A 19,341-nucleotide genomic window follows, 5' to 3' on the forward strand; every position below is an offset into this window, starting at 1 on the left:
TAATTGAGTTTTGGGACACTGAAGAACACAGTCTTGGGGTCCATAATCTGTTGTTTAGATGTGACAGTCTTGTTATATTATTGTTTTTTTTCTCCTCATAGTTTTTAATCATGGGAAATTTCAATTTAAGTTATAGCTGACTTTTAAAATTTTGTTTGGAGCAGGAAGAGCAAGATCTGGATCAACAACAGGGTAATGAGGTATGATTTTGTGTTGGGGTCCCTAGTGTAGCACTCTGACTACAGTCTGGTTCCCAGAATATTTGATATACAGTTTCTAATAATTAAAACTTCCTAAGGCTAAGACAAGATTATAGGCTCTAGAGTCCAACATTCTTCTTTGAATCCCAACTTTGCTACGTGTAACTGCAACTTCGAAGCATTATCTTTTGTGCTTCTGTTTCCTCATCTTGAGAGTGGGGATGATTGGTCCCTACCAGGAGAGTGTTGTTTGGAGAATATACATAAAGCATTTTAGAAAAGTCCGATGGCACATAGTAAATAAACACTTCACCAAGCATCTTGTCCAAGTTTTATTCATGTTGCTAAATAAATATATGGCTTATATTGTAGGCAGCCTACCAAAGGGCAACTCTGAGAAGCCCGTAAGATTTTCCTTAAGAACAGGCAAAATGTCTGGGGTGGGCCAGGGTGGGGCCACTAGAAAATCCCCCTAGTCAAAAACTGCTGGTCCAGCCAAAGTATCAGTCCTGTTTCCAGGCAATGGATTTAAATCTGTGGTCATTATTATGCATCATTTTAATCCATAGTAGTTTTCTGCCAATAACATCCAACAAGTTTTTTCTCCCTTAAATGTATTTACAAGTATTATTTTTGAAAATCATTGTTCTCATTTCTCATTATGCTATACAAAAATTTTAGTAGTAAAGAATATAAACACCATTGGTCTTAAACTCTTTGGAACTAGAAATAGAAAGCAGAGCTTAGGACTATAGGTCTGTCGGAAAAAAATAAAAATATATTGAGATATTAGACTTTTTTTAGGACTGGTAAGAATTTTATAATTGTTTTTGTTTTCCCTTTTTAGGAAAATCTCTTTGACTCTTTGACCGGGCAGCCACATCCTGAAGATGTATTACTGTTTGCCATTCCAATATGTGCCCCTTACACCACCATGACAAACTATAAGTAAGTCATCTATAGTTAAAACTGCTGACACAATAATGACTTATGAATGGTTTTGTAATCTCTGTTCAGTAACACACGCAATTCCTTTTTAAAGATACAAAGTGAAACTTACTCCTGGAGTTCAGAAAAAGGGAAAAGGTATTTAAAAAATTTTCTTGAATTATGATTTTGAACATTTCTTCATTGAACAGAAGTAGATTCTTCTATTTTCTATTCACAGCGGCAAAAACAGCCTTGAATAGTTTCATGCATTCCAAAGAAGCAACAGCAAGAGAAAAAGACTTGTTTCGCAGTGTAAAGGTAAAGTATTCCTCCTGAAGTCTGGAGATAGTGGTGTAGTTAAAAATGTTAGCAGTTACAATTTTTTACTTTCAGTTCTTTATTCAGTAGATGCAAGCTGCAGCTATTGTTTTGGTAGAAAATGTCTAAAATCATTCCAGTTGAAAATTTTGGAAATGCCTTTGACAGCAGAGGACACATAATTGTCATAAAAGAAACATGACCACCATATAGAATGTGAAGATATTCAGCAATTCTCTTTTTTTAGGACACGGATTTATCAAGAAACATTCCTGGCAAAGTCAAAGTGTCTGCACCCAATCTTCTGAATGTAAAAAGGAAATAGCTGAAATGAAATCCTAAAATATTTGAGAAGAGCCAATTTTATAGCCTTTTGGAAGTTCATAGATGAAAACACCATGTAACCAGACTTCCGCATTTAAAAATGAACTGAACATTGCCTTGCTATATTCGCCAAAAGGACTTGTTTTTTTTCCAGTTTTTTAGAGAGGAAACACTATGATAGGACTTCCTAAAATATTTGTGGACAGTTAAATGCTAATAATTGTATACATCTGTAGTTATTCTATGTTTTCTTGAAATTTGGGAGGTTAATACTAAGTTTTCATTTCATGTTGTAAAGAAGTTGAACAGTGAAGTGGCTCAGTTGCTTAGACTATTGACTTGGTAGTCTACTGTATATAACATCTAATATATCTATTACAGGTCAATCACAAGGGGTTTTTTTTTGTTTTTTTCTGGTGGCATGGTGGGGGTCGGGGGTGTTCAACATTTAGGATTAAGTCTTGAAAACCTTCTGCCTTTACTTGTCAAAAAATCTATTAGACCAGATTTAAAATACACATCATTCAGCCTAAGAAATAACACCTAGAAAAAATTGGTATTGATCATTTCCATGCATTTACACAACTTCACTTTTCATCCTGATTTCTTGTTTCTACCATTTTATTTTCTACCTCTAGTAATTATCATCAGCATGTTACAGAGTATCTTAACCTCTGATATCATAAGTGCACTTTTAGGCTTATCACTAAAGACTCCTGACCCAGTTCATCCTCTTCTATCTCCTAACAGAACGAGGAATTTTTTTATGAGCTAAAACACTGTTACTTATTAAATGATTAGACGATAGCTACCTACAGTCAATGAGACCACTTGCCCCGCCCCATACCAGAGCATTAATAAGGTCAAAGTACTGAATAGCTGTTGGTCCTTCCAAAATTTGTTTAACCAGCTTAGTCCTATTGAGAATATTTTTCTGTGTGAAATTAATGTAAAAAAAAAAACTTTTGTAATTATATGGCCTAGTGTTGTAAATAAAACACTACTCTTGCCATTAAAAAAACCCTAAAATATTAATTTAAAAAAATAACATCACCATTTTGATAGTGATAATAATTAGCATAATGTTTCTACAGCTATATATCCTAAAGTTAATAAAAAGGAAATGTAATAACCATTCCTTGGGGTAAAAAGCCCAAGTATTAATGAAGACAGTTACTGGTGTTAAATACATTTATTGTAAACTTTAGACACAAAAATAGGTTCTCTAGGCCATTCACATGCACATTAAAACCAAAAAGCTGCAAACTACAACAATGCATATAATTGTACAAACGACGCCACTCTCTGATGTTTACAGAATTGCTGTCCATGCAAGGTGATCAGAGGCATTATCTATGAAGCCTTAAGATCCAGAAGTGTTGTTACTACCAAACCTCTGATTAACACTGTGAAGTAAGTGTTTTGGAAGGCAGTTCCACGAGTTGGCTAACATTTCTTTAAAGCAAATGACTGCTTCTAAGCTTAGCCTGAAAATGGATAAGAGAAAAATAGTTTTGCTTTACTATTTGGAAGTACATTAATTTGAAGACTTATAACCCCCCCCAAAAAAAGACTTTAAAGATTTTCATACGAACTGGTTAGTTCTATCATTGAAGGCTTGTTATTGCCCTTAAGTTATCTATAAACCTGGTTTTTCAAGAGCATTAATTTAAAATGAAGTACTTAGTAAAAAGTTACCTTACAAGAGATTTTGGTTGAACTGAAAATATAAGTATTTCATTACTGTGTGCCTGAAAAATAGAAACGAAAACACATTCAAAAGTAAGTATTCCACAAGTAAGTTTCAGAAATATTATGAAGTGTCCTTTAACTAGGGTAGTATACTTACAGCTCTGTGATGGACAAGGAGGTTATTGGCGCACCCACCAAACACAATTACTTCTCCTTCGTCACTGGCACAAGCTGTATGCCATAATCTATATTTAAGACAAAAGCTTGAGTTTGAAGCTACCCAAACACCAAAGTGACAATTTATACTACAGAACAGAATGATGAAATAAAGACTAGAGATCTTTAGTACAGACCAGAAACATGTTGAGAAGGAATTATCTTAAGTAGCAAACACTAGAAAAAAATCAGTGTCTGTTTTGTCTGGTTATCATTTCTCTCTCTGGTCCAGTCCTAATTTATGCAATGAAGGGTTTGAACTGAATGATCTGTTCTCTAGGTCTTTGTTAGCAATAAAAACCTTATGGGAGATGTGGTATATGCCCTCTTGATCTTCTTCTTTTCATGGCAGGGCCAGTCGACCTGGATGTTGGATCTGCCTGAGATACGCAGAGTATCAGGCCTGGTAATTCTATGGAAAGAATATTTGTGCCAAATGAAGCCTTTGTGCATAAGTGTACTTAAGTTAGAGGCTTCGGGGAAAAATGCAGGCTGACCTACTTAAATGTGATTGAATACCAGTTGTGACTATATCATGACAGTTCTTTTTGGGGGATTTGATTTAGCATTTGTTCTATAGGGCTACTGCAAATCTGATAGAAAGTTCTTGATTGTTTTCCCTATATACATTCTTCTAGGTTTTGAAATTCAAAGTCCAGCTGTTTTTTTATGCCACAGTGACAGAAAAGAAAGCATTCGATACTAGGATAACATTGGTTTTCTTTCAAGAGGTACAATGTGAAACCTTATTGAGTGCTAGGGTTTTTATAGTAAGAAAGGGATTTAATGCAGCCACAATTTCCTCTCTCATTAACAATCTTGTACATCTTTATGGACCTCAATTATTCAGTACAAGAATTATTTTTTAAATAGTATACTATTAACTAAATACCTTGGTTTTTCAGTATAGGGATGATTAAACTGTATCCATTCATTTTTACTGATGCAGTAAGTCCAGGCATCACCTGGTTGAAGCAAAGAAAAAACAGCCATGAAGTATATTATTTTGTCTATAGGACACTGATAAAGGGCACAGCTTTAACAAGAAAGATAATAAATCAGATTGTGAGTACAAACAGGAAGTATATATCTTTTTTAGCCCTTCGTCTGTTACAACCCTTCAGTGGGGCTTTTAAGTGTTTCACTAGACAGAATCGATGGAAGTCCTAGTATAAAAACAATTACAGGTTTGTTATGGAATCAAAATTAATAGCATATCTTCCAACCAACCCTAGAGCCCTCTGATATATCTAAAATAGACTGATTTTTTTTCCAGCTATTTATAGATCACATATGAATGATACGATTTCTTATATTTTTAAAAGACTTACTTAGCGGCTGTTTATCAGTGGTAAATCCTCCGAAGAGAAAGAGATGGTCTGAAGAAACTGGTGTTAGTGAGTGCCAAGATCGGCCAACTGGGCATATGCCTTGTGGAATTCTGAAAACAGCAGCTAAGTTACAGTATCTGTGTTGAAAAGCAGCTACTATTTAATACACAGAAATACTGAAGAAGTTTTAAAGTTTATATAGAATTATGAAAAAAGACTTTAAATTTAAAAAACTTCTTGGTATTAATAGCTACATGCTTTAGAATTAACCATGTTCTTAGAAGGTAGAGCCAACTTCAGGCCTTTGCTTTTCAGCAAACACTGAGCATACGCTGCTGTGCCAGGTACAGTTACAGGAACAGGAAATTAAAAAAAAATCCTTTAAGGATCTAGTCATGTTTATTTAAATACTCAGTTATAGAAAACTGAAGCAAGTACATTATATACTGATAACAGAATAAAAAAGTAAAATGTTTTAAAAATAATTATCTAAAGTGATACATACAATTCATTCCACTCCCATGTGTCCAGATTAAGATAGTGAAGATCATTCATTCTAGCATCCTGAAAAAGGACAATTAAGTAATTACCGTTTTGAATGACTCAAAAGCAAGTCATTGAAACTCTTCCTACACTTACTCGATATCTGCCTCCAAACACAAAGCCTTTGTTTCCAACAGTTGCACAGGCGTGGGCAGCACGAGGTGAAGGTGCTTTACCCTATAAAAGTCATAAAAGCAATTTTTAAAAATAAATACCAGAGTCTTCTCCAGATATGTGATGAGGATGTGCAAGACACCTGAGCTTTTAAGCAAATGTGCAGATGTCTATTCAACAGCAACACTAAAACTGCGAACTGTAATTTTATATTTGAGATGTGTTACCGAACGCACTTGTCTTATTTTTATCTTTTGCAAAATAAAAGGTAGCACATTTTATGACACCTGTGTCAGAGGAAAAAATCTAGTATTTGAGTAACTTAAACTACAGTCTAGTGCTAGGTCATTTAGTTACAGACAATACCACTTAATCTCTATTAGTAATGGATGCTGGGTTAGTCTATGTATTCACTAAACTATTCTGAGGTATAGACTCCTTGGAGAATAATGAAAGCAATGGAACTTCTCTCTCCAGAAAAAGAGGAATGAACTGTCCATTTTTATGACCTCCCAACTCCCTTTCTCCTCCAAGGAGCCTTGCTTTAATAATTCATTATTCTTCAGTAACTCACAGTAGTGATAGGCTGACTCCAGATAAATGTTTCAGTGTCTAAAATATGTACATGATCATTCCATCCTCTTGGGTGGCTTGAATTCTACAGAAAATGAATAAGAATCTGAGTTATTTTACAAATGTTTGTAAAATTATATAGCTTTGTCTGGTTTATGAATAAGGCCAAATAATATGACTAGCAAATATGTATTATTTCAATATACCAAGAAGGCCACATACAAATACGAAAACCTAACTTACCCAAAAAGATGTTTCATCAAATTCAAAAGTTCCCAATACTTTATCTTCAGGTAAATATCCATAACCTCCAAAAAATATCAACCTGTTTGATAAAAAACCAAAACACTAAAAATTTAAACATCCACAGGTTAGGAAGATACTAGAAGTTTTTCTTTTGTCATGCTACGAATTGAGAAGGCACACTTAAATATATAAAATACTTATTCACATAATAATGGCTACTATGGCTAATTATGCCTTCGGTGCTATGTTAAGCACTTTAATGTATGGATTCACTTAACCCTCATGTGGGCCCTAGAAGATACGTTCTAAGGTTAGAATGGTTATTGTCTAAAGATACTTCAATGGCAAACCACTTTGCACATAAAAACTCAAACCTACGGGGCTGCTAACTCACTTGTTTTTATATACCCAGACACCAAGTTTGTCCTTTGATGATGGAGGAATTCCTTGGCAATCAATCCTTTCCCACTGTAATACTCTGTCAGTAGACCTTGAATCCAGCATGTAGAACTGTCAGAAGCAATGATTTCAATTAGATTTGGTTATGTGCAAGAAATTCCACCTTGGCATTTAATTTTATTGTGATTTAACAATAGGAATGTCCTTTAATTCAGTTCTCCTAAAAGTGTGATTACAGACTGTTACTGGTCTGAATCTACATAAGGAACTTACCCCCGAATTTAAACTGCCTAAGTCACTAGGCACCCTGTTCAGCTCATTTTTTTCCCAATTGCCTCATTTTTTTGATGAAGGAATAGAAGTGTGTGGATTTTTATTCTGTGCCTTATTACATAGGCACTTAGATCCTACTAACCCAATTGATGGGTAGGAAGATGGTATTACCAAAAAAATTCAACTCAGCAATTTCACCTTCAAATTGAATTTAACAAACACGTCTGCAGGCCTACTTAGTCGTTTAAGATTTATCCTTAGCCGCTACAGTTAAGTATTGGTCTTTCTTTCAAAGGGTTTCCATCCAGGTACTTGAATGAATCTGATCATATATATATAGATATATCTCTTCTTCTCAAGACTCCTAAGCTTCGTTCTGATCAAACTTAAAATACTCAACCCCCAGCCCTTTGATACACTAACTACTCCCATTTTTCTGTCCAGCCCTAAAGCCACAGCTTCTTTCCCAAGCTGCTTCATGTTGTGTCCAAGTTCTCTTTCTCCGCCTTGGCCCCGAAAAACACATGGCTCCACTACAGCCCACAGCAGTGCCTTGCAAAATCTTCTAGGCACAGAACACTTTCTTCAAACAAAATCTTCAACAAAGCCTAACTTCAGAGGAGCTACACTTGTTAAGACGGGAGTCGGGAGGGGTGGTCTGGAGCCTGCCCAACACCAGTATGCTCATCCCCAGGTGTCCCAAGGCCTGTGAAAGAAATCCCTAGAGCGCCTAAGAGTACAGTTTGAAACTCTGTCATCCATATGCTCCATCCACACCGAACCACTTGGCGTTTCCATAAATGAGACATATTTGTTTATACCTCTGCTTCTTGATATCTGTATCTTGGCTACCCCTTCCAATTATGATTCAATTCAACCCTCTTGGGTGAAGACTTTCCTTATTCTGTTCCTCCATCCTGCCAAACACAATGTCAAGGATTCTTTTTCAGATTTAACAATATTTACTAAGCTATTATACTATGAGCCAGGCTCTATGTATCTCCTTATATGCTACCGAAATCATCTACTTCTTATGTGTGTCTGTTTTAGAATGTGAGTGCCTAGAGGTGGGGACTGTCTCTTTCATCTCTGTGTCTCCGGAGTCTAGCCAAGTGCTCACAAGGTGCTAAGTTGCTAAATAAATGTATGAGTCTCCCTAAATCATACGCACCTTTCTGACATTTGTGTCTTACTGGCTTGAGACAACAACTGTTCTCTTTTTCCTATTTGGAAAAAAACCGACAAAGTCTAAACAACAGTATCTTATAGTGCCATATTATAGGAATGTTAGTATATAAAACGTTGTCAGTATTAATTTATCCTTATAGCTGAGTGGTGGTCTGCTAATTTTTACCCTGCCCCTCATGATTGCATCTTGTTTTCATTTGGTTTACTAATACTTATCTAACACCCCAGGGTTCTAAGAGACTAAGCAGCTGCAGAGAGCCCAAAGCAAAACCACTTAGGAAATTACTGCACATAAGTTATCAACCAAAGGCCTATATAAATGTAGACTGGTAGACAAAAATACTAAAATAAAATGCACATTCATACCATTATCACGTATGCGTATTTTTTAAACTGGGACAAAAGTATGGGCTAACCTTAGAAATCTGAAGTTGTCTGAAAAAGAGTAAAATTGCCTTGAACCATAATCCTGAGAAACACTAACCTTATTTGTATTGCCTCTTGAATGGTGTCCTCCAAACAAGTAGAGCACCCTGTCTACACACACAGCACAGCTTCCTGACATGGAAGGAGGAACATCTCCTTCCGTGTTAATTTTTTTCCTGAGGGCAGAAAAAACAATGTAAATGTTTCAGAAATGGGAAGAAATGCAAAAGTTATTCACTTTTCTCCTATCCCCATAATAAAGGGAAAAAATAAAATAGGCTGGCCAGCTAGATAACGCCTGGGGTCTCTTCTAGCTCTAAAACTAATCCAGAGAAGGAGTTCTTTCCTCCTCAGCCGCTCTCCAGGCAGTACCAGCTGCTGCCGAATGGGCAGTGAGAATTCGGAAGTCTCCGTGTTGGGTAAGCCTAAGAGCACCCCATTTTGTGTGGCTCAAACTAAACTGCTCTTTATTGACATAACCAGTGGCTATTTTGTTTTTGGTTTCAAGTGAGCCAGGAACCCCAGAGGAAAACTTCATCCCACTCCTGACAGATTAATTCAACAAGTGTGTTTTATTCAGTCACCTTTTAGCCATTCAAATGAATCTGATGATTCAGACCCCATGTAAAATTATAGGCAGTTAGTACTTACTGTAGGCCAAGCACTCCTCTGAGTGCTTTGCATGCCTTAAAACATTCTGATCTGAATCAAAAAGTCTAAGAAATCCAAGATTCAGAATATTAATAGGTTAAGGTCTTCTGCTCACTTTATCACTTTATGCTAAGCTTTAAGTTTTGGTAGGCTTATTTTTACAAATCCTGTATGGGGCTGAATGTTTTAAAAAATTTGTAGAATTCCCCTATTAAAGGAATACTGTTATAAATTTCCAATTCCCTAAAAAAAAGAAAAAAGCAAACAGCTCAGATCAACACTGATTTGCTATGTACAGAAATAATGTTGACTTTTTAATTGAAACCTTAAATCAGGCGGGACCACTACTCTTCTAGTTCTGTGATCTAGAATGTGCAAAATATGTAAAGGGCACAGACTTCTTACAAAGCAAACCATGGAGACTACTTGATAAATCCCCAAACATGGCTAACCCAACATTTTGAGAACCATATTAATTCTGCCAAGAACATACTCTTTGAATACCACTGTTATGAGACTGGCAAAAGATCTTTTCAGAATATCCCCAGTAGTACGGAAGGCAAATTTAGGTGTTAACACTATTTTAAAGGGATCTGCACTGAAATTTTAATGTTAGAGCTCAGAATACCATCTTTATTTCTAGCAGATACAATCTAGAAATCCTCTTCTCATTTACCATATAACGAGATATAACATCTTGAAAAAATATATATAGAACTTTTACTATATTTCCATTCCAGGATCTGAAGCCTCTACTTCTTTAATATTACAAGGATACTTTATAGAGCCTTGAATATAAGTGTCTTCAAAGGTCATCAAAGTACCAAATTACTGAACTACTGAAGAGTTGCTAAAATATCTAAGCTTAGCATCTAAGCTGAACTAGCAGAACATTGTTTTTAGAGCATACTTTTGCATCTTCATTTAAAATATTTTTATTCTAATAGAATGAGCTTTACAGAGGTTTTTTAAGATTTATTTTATTTTAGAGAGAGCGCGGGGTGGGGGGGGCAGGGAGAGGGAGAGAATCTTCAAGCAGATTCCCTGCTGAACATGGAGCCCAACTTAGGGCCTGATCTCACGACCCTGAGATCATAACCTGAGCCGAAACCAAGAGTTGGACGCTTAACTGACTGAGCCACCCAGACACCCCCAGGGTTTCTTTTTATTTGCAATCTTATTTGAACTTTTTAGTCTCCTTCATAATATCCACAGTTACCATCTTCCAGTCTCCATGTTGTAGATCCACAGTTCTTCTCTAGGCAGATAAAAGTCATATAATCCTCTGACTTGATTACTCTAAGAATAAAAAAATAGCAAATATAAAAAACAATTGGTATTCTAAAGAGGCACTATTGTATATTTTTTCATATCTACCTTGAGATACTAATGAGAATTAATGAAGTTAAAGAGGTCTTACAATTCAGTTCTAGCAGATGGACAATCCTCCCTGCCCCATTCCACATACTCAAGATAATGCTTATTAGACAACCGACCCTTAATTCAAGCTTTTGACACAGCAGTTGCAATGCTGCAGGCAGTTAAGAGATCTCCAGGAAATCTCCAAGGCCACTTTATGCTGAAGAGACCATGCTCCAACTTTCAGCTGCATGACTTCAGGAGCGGTTACCTGTGCCATGGCTCCCACATTACAGACCTAGTGTGTAAGCGCCTGACCCACTAACACACTATGTCCTTTTCTAGCCATCTCCTTTCCTCCATCCATTCTCTACCAAGAAATAGCGGGGGCAGAACTGCACATGTGCAATTAAGTCCATATGCAAAATTTTAAGTTCCTTGTTCTGCTCCATTTCCCTTCAGGTAATGATTCTTAACAGAATGAGCTTACCGTATGCCAGAACTAGCTGAGCGCTTTCAATGGATTACTTTATTTAATCCTCCCAACAACCCTAAAAAGCAGTTGCTATTACAAGAAAACAGGTTTTTGAGAGAGGTAAGTTATTTGCCCAAGGTTACTTGCAAGTAACAGTGGAACCAGGATTCAAGGGAATTTGCAACTGCAATCGAGGCTCAACCTCCCCAACCTTTGAACCCCCCTGGCTGCTTTTTGAACAATGTCAACAAACGGTGAACAATAGCAGTTCACGGAGAATGGGTGTCAGAGTCGAATAAGCTTGTATATTAAGTATTATACAGAGATAGAGGAGGTGGCCATGTAAATATTTTCTATTCCACCACTTATGAAGAGAAGGCTGGAAACAAGACAGCAGGCTGACCCGGAGTGAGCAGCCTCGCCCGAAAAGAACGGACTATTGTGTAGGAAGCTAAGGTTTATTGCCTTCAAAACAATCTCCAAAGGCTTCTCAGGGTTCTAGCCAAAATACTGAGGACAGCCTGTTTTGGAACCACCCACTTACTTCACTGATCATGCCTCCCTCCTGCCGAAGTCCTAGGCATCCAGGCCCTCAAAAACTCACCATCAAAAATCTTCGTGACAACCCTCCCCCCATCCCCACTCCCCAAAGTCCCATTCTCTCAACGCTGCTGACTTTCACAAACAGAATTATGAATTAGTAGTTTAGACCAAAGTGTGACTAACAGGTTAACTTCTCCAATGGAATCATTTACATTTAATAAGTGTCTCTACATACCTGCCCCTTTCTCCTACCAAGTACCCTCCTCTAAACACCTATTCATTGGACCCTGAGGAAAACATTGCAGATTAATTAGGACTGGCACCAAAAAAAAAAAATGCTCTTGTGGTTAAACTAAATGAATTCATCAGGACAGCCACAGCAGTTTATTCCATCTGCTTTTTGGACAGTCATCAGCTATGATCAGGTCAACTGTCCCAGAGGCCAAAACCTATTACCAGAGTCAAAATAAGTCATCCCAAGACACGGGTGTAGTGGACCAGATTCAAGCAAATGGGGGTGGGGACATCAATTTAGAGACTAAAAAGAGTATTTTTGGTAGGAATGGATCAGAGCCACCCCTGCAAATGCAATGAGGTAATTCTAGAACGTGGAGTGTTACTGGGAAGCTCTAATAGCAAAAGGGCAGGAGAACTGGTGAACAAGGCTTCAGTAGGAGACTGGGGAGGATTCCCCAGCCAAAGGTAGCAAGAAATGCAAATGACTCTAAACTGGTAACGAATCACATTGCTTACGATTAGGGGTTAAAGAGCTGACTTGGTGGTTACAATTGTTGCTGTTGATTTTTCTCATTACTGGTGGAGCCTTTTCCGTTAATTTTCTTAATAGGGGTTTCTTCTGAAAAATGTCAACCCTTTCTCAGCTGAAACCAAAAGGAAATCAGCCCTGCAGTGTTCAAACAACACGGTAACGGCCACCTGCACAGGTGTAGCTAGGACTCCTGAACCGGCGGGAAGATTGAACAAGGCGATTCCTGCGGCCTTCGGGAATTCCAGGGAGTTTTCCTACACCTCGGTTACCCCATAAGCGGGCAACGGTATCCGTGGGCCAAATGACCCCGGCTCCGGTGGGTAAAGTGCTCCCCAGCGGGCCCGATAAACGGTTAAGAGTGACATCACACGTCACCTCTCTTACACCACCCCCCAACCTTTTTAAAAATAAAACACGTCTCGGAGTCGTGCGCCGCCCAACGCGCCCTCCCCCGAATAACGCTCCCTCCCCCGAATAACGCTCCAACTTCCACCAGCGCCCAGGGCCGCCGGGGGCGCCGCAGGCGGGGGGGCGCGCGGGCTTTGCAAGCGGCGGGCTGGCGTGACAACAACCCAGGCGCGTCGGGGCGGGTTGGGGGACTGGCGAGGAGCCCCCCGCTCGCGAGAAAATGCACCGACGGGCGGAGTCGCGTCGCGGGGGCGCCCTGGGCGGCCGCTCTGGCCTGCCCGCCGACCCGCACTCGGGGACCGGCCGAGCGACGCCCGCCGCGGCCGGCCGCCCACTGACCTTGTAGCCGCCCCAGACGAACATGTGGCGCCCGTCGCCCACCGCTACGTGGCCGCTGCGCTCGGCCGGGCAGGCGAGCTCCATGGACTCATAGCCCTCGTAGGCTGGCCCCGGCAAGTCGTCCGCCCGCAGATCCTCGTTGCCATCAGCCATCTTGAGGCTGCACTTTTGTTCACCAACAATCCTCACACCCGCCAGGGGGGAAGAGACAAAGGAAAAGGAAGAAATGCACGGCGGCGAGAGGCGAGCAGAAGGCGGCGGCGAAAGGGACGGCGTGAAGGCCGCTCGCTGGCCGCCCGCTCGCCGCCCGCGCCCTCCCAGCCCTTCTCAGCGAGGACAGCCTCTCCGCCGCCTGGGCTGCGCCGCGGGGTCGCGGGCTGGGGGCGGCGGCGGCTGGCCCCCGCCGGCAGCACGGCCGAAAGGGGGGTCCACTTGGGGCCAGGACTAGCTTCCAGCCTGCCCGCCCCGCCTCCAGCTCACCTCTCGCCGCCCGCCGCCGCCGGCCCTTGTTTACGCCGCGGTCGGAACCGCCCGTTCCGCTGACGCCGCCCGCCGGGCTCCGGAAGCGCGGCCTGCGCTCAGCGCCCCCAGCGCCGGGTCCTCCCGCCGCCGCCGCCGCCGCCGCTGCCGCCGCCGCCGCTCGCTGCCCCGCAGGCGGCCCGGGCCCCAAACACGCTCCGAGCCTCCTTTCACCGCGGGCGCTGCAAGGATGCGAAGAATGGTAGCCACATTCTTGCAAAAAAGAAAAAAAAATTTTTTTAAACGGAGAACTTCTCCTCGTGCGATTGAGGAATGTTCTCAAAGGGTTCACGGTCCGAAAAGGGGTAGTGACATTGCTCAATAAGTTTCTGGTCTCAGTCTCTCCAAGAGAGGAGTCCATGCCCTGTTTTCCTGTGGCCACGAGGCGTGGCGCCTGGCCCTCCCGCCTGCTGGCGGCCCGCCTGCTCGCGCGCCGGTGCGCTGCGGGCTCCCGACTTCGCGCCACCCCGATGCCCGCAGAGCGGTTCCTGGCACCTCCGCTCGCTGAGCTCTTCTGGTTCAGCAGAGATCTTAGTGAGGCAACCTTCACCCAGTTTGGAAAATTGTACTCAAAAAGTACATCAGAAACCATCACCGCCCAGCCCTTAAGGGAGGATGGCAAATCCTGTTGACACACATGGTTACTGTTTTGTCTTACATTTTATATGATACATTTCAGTTAGGTCAAGAAAATTCACAATTATTGTAATCTAAGCTTGATTCCTCACCTGTAAAATAGGGTTGGACCAGAATACATCTTAAATCCCCAGTGTAGTGGTGCCTCTTTACTTGGATTCGTTTGGTGAGAGGAGTCTGTTTTATTATCCCGTTTTTTCTCCCATCTTCACGCTGCGGCCACTACTTGGAAGGAATACTTGGAACAATAACAAAGGCTTTCCTGACTCAAACTTTCATAGCCTGAAACTCCTTTCCTAGTCACTGCCCGTATGTTTACAATTTATCAAAATTTGTAGGATGGGTGAAAGCAGTGCTTAGAGGGAAATTTATAGCAGTGATTACATGTATTAGAAAAGAAAGATCTAAAATCAATCATCTAAGTTTCCATCATAGGAAACCAAAGAAGAGCAAATTAAATCCAAGTGGAAGAAAATAAAAATTTAGAGCTGTATCAATGAAATTGAAAATAAGAAATAAGCAGAGAAAACTAAAAGCTGGTTCCTTGGAAAGATCAATAAAATCAATAAGCAGCTAAGCCAGGCTAAGTAAGGAAAAAAGAGAAAAGGCACAAATTACTGTCAGATATGAAATAGGGGACAGCACTACAGTTCCCATGAACATTAAAAGGATAATAAAGAGATATTATGAACAACTCTGCCCCTATATCTGATAACCTAGATGAAATGGACCAATTCCCTGAAAGACACAATCTGCCAAAACTCACATAAAAAGTAGTCAATCTGAATAAGCCTAGGTCTATTAAAGAGATTGAATCAATAATAACCCACCAAAACAGAAAACAATAGGCCCACATGGGTGCACTGGTAAATTCTAACACACTTTTAAGGGACATATATCATTTTTCTACAATCTCTTTTATAAGATAGAAGCAGAATAGGAGCGCCTGGGTGGCTCAGTCGTTGGGCGTCTGCCTTCGGCTCAGGTCATGATTCCGGGATCCTGGGATCGAGTCCCCTGCCCGGCTCCCTGCTGAGGGGGAAGCCTGCTTCTCCCTCTCCCACTCCCCCTGCTTGGGTTCCCTCTCTCGCTGTGTCTCTCTCTGTCAAATAAATAAATAAAATCTTAAAAAAAAAAAAGATAGAAGCAGAATACATTCCTAACTCATTCTGAGACCAGCATTACCCGCCTGAGTGCCACGGGGGGCTCCTCCAAGAACAGTGTGCAGCCGGGACCCGCCTCCCTCCCCCGCAGAGGTGGGGGCGGGGGTAAGAAGTGTGACTTCCCATAGCATGTGTGTCCTGCGTCCCGAAGGCGGTTTTGCTTCGGAAACCCGCTCCTTCCCAGGCCGAGGCGCGTCATCGCTCACCAGGGCTCCCAGGCACCTGGAGCCGCGGCGGCCTCGCCTCCTCCCGGCCCCAGAGTGACTGGTGCAGCCCACGGCCCCTCCCCAAGGAACAGAGCAGAGGATGCAGCGAAGAGGCTGGCCCTCGTACCCCAGCTACCCCGCAGTAGCGTTAAGGGCCCCCCTCGCTCGCGAGCCGCGCGCCCGCATCAGCAGCATCCATCCTGTCCGACATAACCGCGCCATGGAGACAACTATAGCACAATTATTGTAACAATACTTGTCCATAGATTGGCTTGCTCCTTTCTGTAATGAGGAGATTCGGCATTTTAAGGGGCTGTACACAGTATTACTGTAGCTAATGCTAATGGTTAACCTTATGGAATTAAATCATATTTTTCTATGGTTTTTACCTGACACTGTCTCCGGTCATGGGGTTGTTGTGCTGTGCTTGCTTGCTTTCCTCCTTTCTCTTTCTTTTTTTTTTTTTTTGGCTTTGTTTTGGTTTGTGTTCTTCGGTCAATGTGTAGGCTTTGCACTCGTTTGGATAAAGAAACAGATCAGAAATAACTAACTGCTCTCTCCTCAAGATTGTCTTGAGACTTTGTGGAGAAATTTCAAAAAACTGAGGGGGGAGGAAGACATCCAATACCATTCACTAAAAAAAAAGTCATCAATAAAACTCCTTCCCCCCCCCAAAAAAACAACAAAGACATCACAAGAAAAGAAAATGACAGGCCAATATTGGCCAATATTGAACACAGATGCAAAAATCCTCACCAAAATATTGGTAAATCAAATTCAAAAAATTGAAAAAGAACTATACACCATGATCAAGTAAGACTTACCCCAGTATGTAAGGCTGTGCCAAATTCAATAAGCTAAAAAAAAATCAAATGATAACAATAGAAGCAGAAAAAATATTTAACACCTATTCAGGATACAAACTCTTAGCAAGGGGCGGCTGAGTGGCTCAGTGGGTTGGGCGTCTGCCTCTCCGTTTCCGCGTGGGTCACGGGTTCCGTGCTGTGGCGGGGGGGGGGTCTGCTTGTCCCTCTCCCTCTACTCCACCCCCACTCATGCTCTCCTCTCTCTCTCAAATAAATAAAATCTTTAAAGAAAAATCTCAGCAAACTAGGAATAGAGAGGAACTTCCTCAACTTGATAAAGAACATCTACAAAAACCTAGAGTTCACATCACACTTGGTGGTGAGAAACTCAAAGCGTTCCTACTAAGATCAGGAACAAGGAAAGGATGTCTTCTCTCACAACTACTTTCCAACATCATACTGGATTGTCCTCACTAGTAATTATCTATGTACACAATCCTAAAAAATTATTCTGGTACATCCAAAACAATGGAATATTATTCAGTGCTGTTTTCAAGCCCTGAAAACATACAAACTTAAATGCTTATCGCTACTGAAATATACCAACTTGGAAAGGCTACATACTGTATGATTCTAACTATATGACATATGGAAAAGGCAAAACTGTGGAGTAAAAAGATCAGTAGCTGCCAGGGGTTAGTGGGGAGGGAGAAATGAATGAACAGAGCATAGAGGACTTTTAGGAAAGTGAAATGATTTTATATGCTACTATAATGGTAGATACATGTTGTTACACATCTGTTTAAACCCATTGAATATATACCACCAAGAGTGAACCCTAATGTATACTTTGGACTTCGGGTGTGTCTTAGCTTGGCTGGTATAACAAAATACCACAGACTGGATGGTTTGAACAACAGACATTTATTTCTCCCAGTTCTAGAGACTAGGAAGTCCAAGATCAAGGTGCTAGCAGATTTGATTCTGGGTGGGGGCTGGCTTTCCGATGGCTGCCTTCCCATTGCATCCTCACCTGGCAGGAGCCAGCGAGTGAGCTCTGGTCTCTGCCTCTTCTTAGGACAATAATCCCATCATGGGCTCATCACCTCATGACCTCACAAACCTAATCACCTCCCGAAAACCCCACCTCCAAATACTACTACTTTGATTGAGGATCAGAGTTTCAATATATGAATTTGGGGGGAACACAAACATTCAGTCTGTAACAGGGTGATAGTGTTCTTGCTGTTCCACGTGCTGGACTGTGTGATAACCTCATCAAACTGGAAATTCCAATATAATCACATTAATCTGGGCGCACAAACACACACACACACACACACAAGGTGGGCAGGGAGCATTATATGTTTTTTAAAATTGCTTCTTTTCTTTTGAAATGCTCTGATGTCAACAAATTTTAACTTGTCAGATAGTATATACTATCCTGAAAATTATTCTTCTTAGGTTTGTATTATTTCTCTCTCACACACACATACAATATAAATAAAGCATTACCTTGTGCCTAGACAGAAGGCACGAAGTTCTAAAGAATACTTTTACGCTTCTATTCAAAGGCTAATCATTTTAAAGGTGTGTGTGCAAAGATACTATTTGGAAAAAAATGTATGTGTTATTGAGTATATCATACTAAAGATGATAATACACAAAAGAATTCTTCCTGACAATGGGAAGAATATCCTGAGAATATCCGTAATATATATGGCCGGAAATCTTCCTTGAGAACCAGATTGGAAACCTATTCTGTGAACCATCTGGAAAAAAGACTATCAACCCCTGTAGAGTCATTTTTCAAACAGGGAGCCTGTGAGGGGAGCTCAGAGCAGAAGTTACAAGGTGTGGCTGTCTTGGGCTCCTCCACGCTGAGCTCAGCAGCACAAAAGTGGATAGTAAACCATCAGCTAGCTGGTGAGAAGTGAGGAATTAATACTGCTAAAACGGACTTTGCAGGCTCCCACAATCTCTACTACCAGCAGAGAAGCCAAGTCTGGTTTAAGCCAACTTTTGGAGCTTGAAGGTAAAGATCAGAATTTCCTGCCCCTCCTACAATGGGGCTCCTACGTCAGGACCTACAAGTTCTTGAAGCAGCACAGTATATTAAGTCAAAAGTTTTGTGTGCCACAGTTAATAGATTTCTGTTGAAGCCTAAATGATCATGTATTTTGAGGGGGCTAATCCAACTTTTAACATTCTAAGTAAACCATTTCAAACCAGAAGTGCTTTTCTAAGAGGCTACAGAAGGCATCTGCATAATCTAGAATTTAAATTCACAGGATCCACATTTTAAAAGATGTTCATTCCATTCACTGTCATCTATCACTATCCAAAAGGTTTTGATATTTTTCCCCTTAAAAATGCTGATAACAGAAGTTCATGTAATAATTACTTCTACGATGTACATTACCTGTGAGATTCATTTTCTAAATCTGTTATTCAGCCTAAAAATAGTAAAAAAAAAAAAAAAAAGAAAGAAAGAAAAGAAAACTTACACTGAAATATTGTTTGCACAATCAACTCTAATGACTGGTTCACACTAACAAAACTAAGAAAATAGTAAATCTATATAGTTCGTATAATAAAATGTAAGCACAAAGTATTTCAATACATAAATAGAAGCTTTACACATCTAAAATACAGTATATGTATATATCTAAAATATATCTGTAAAATTCAATG

At 40.6% G+C, this 19,341-nt stretch overlaps 2 protein-coding genes across 6 annotated transcripts in view; one reads left to right on the plus strand and one right to left on the minus strand.

Moving 5' to 3' along the window:
- Positions 1-8,718, plus strand: part of NEMF (nuclear export mediator factor) — a 58,307-nt gene extending 49,589 nt beyond the window's left edge. For 2 of the 4 annotated variants that reach the window (XM_028106128.2, XM_028106253.2), the window contains 5 exons: positions 162-200; positions 1,048-1,148; positions 1,243-1,286; positions 1,369-1,448; positions 1,696-8,718. In XM_028106128.2, the coding sequence (XP_027961929.1) occupies positions 162-200; positions 1,048-1,148; positions 1,243-1,286; positions 1,369-1,448; positions 1,696-1,773 (342 nt within the window). In that variant the 3' untranslated portion in view covers positions 1,774-8,718. Of the gene's footprint in view, positions 1-101; positions 201-1,047; positions 1,152-1,242; positions 1,287-1,368; positions 1,449-1,695 lie in introns of those variants that run through there. The other 2 variants (XM_028106199.2, XR_003609813.2) reach the window with 2 other exon arrangements.
- KLHDC2 (kelch domain containing 2) lies at positions 2,950-13,850 on the minus strand. Of its 2 annotated transcripts, none has more exons than XM_088024623.1 (13): positions 13,798-13,850; positions 10,644-10,723; positions 8,832-8,949; positions 6,882-6,997; positions 6,485-6,566; positions 6,243-6,326; positions 5,651-5,731; positions 5,517-5,575; positions 5,012-5,121; positions 4,573-4,645; positions 3,622-3,709; positions 3,471-3,523; positions 2,950-3,259 (listed from the first exon to the last, which is right to left on the minus strand). In XM_088024623.1, exons 2-13 carry the CDS (start codon positions 10,658-10,660, stop codon positions 3,136-3,138), a joined length of 1,005 nt encoding a protein of 334 aa, XP_087880749.1. In that variant the 5' UTR covers positions 10,661-10,723; positions 13,798-13,850; the 3' UTR covers positions 2,950-3,135. The 2 variants fall into 2 exon arrangements, with proteins under 2 accessions (XP_087880749.1, XP_027962257.1); XM_028106456.1 differs by lacking the exon at positions 13,798-13,850 and adding an exon at positions 13,318-13,791.
- Positions 13,851-19,341: the final 5,491 nt, after the last annotated feature.

This window comes from Eumetopias jubatus, unplaced genomic scaffold (genome assembly GCF_037043125.1).
Source record: "Eumetopias jubatus isolate StellerSeaLion01/CBP00866 unplaced genomic scaffold, mEumJub1_p1.0 scaffold_7, whole genome shotgun sequence".
NCBI classification, from domain to species: domain Eukaryota; kingdom Metazoa; phylum Chordata; class Mammalia; order Carnivora; family Otariidae; genus Eumetopias; species Eumetopias jubatus.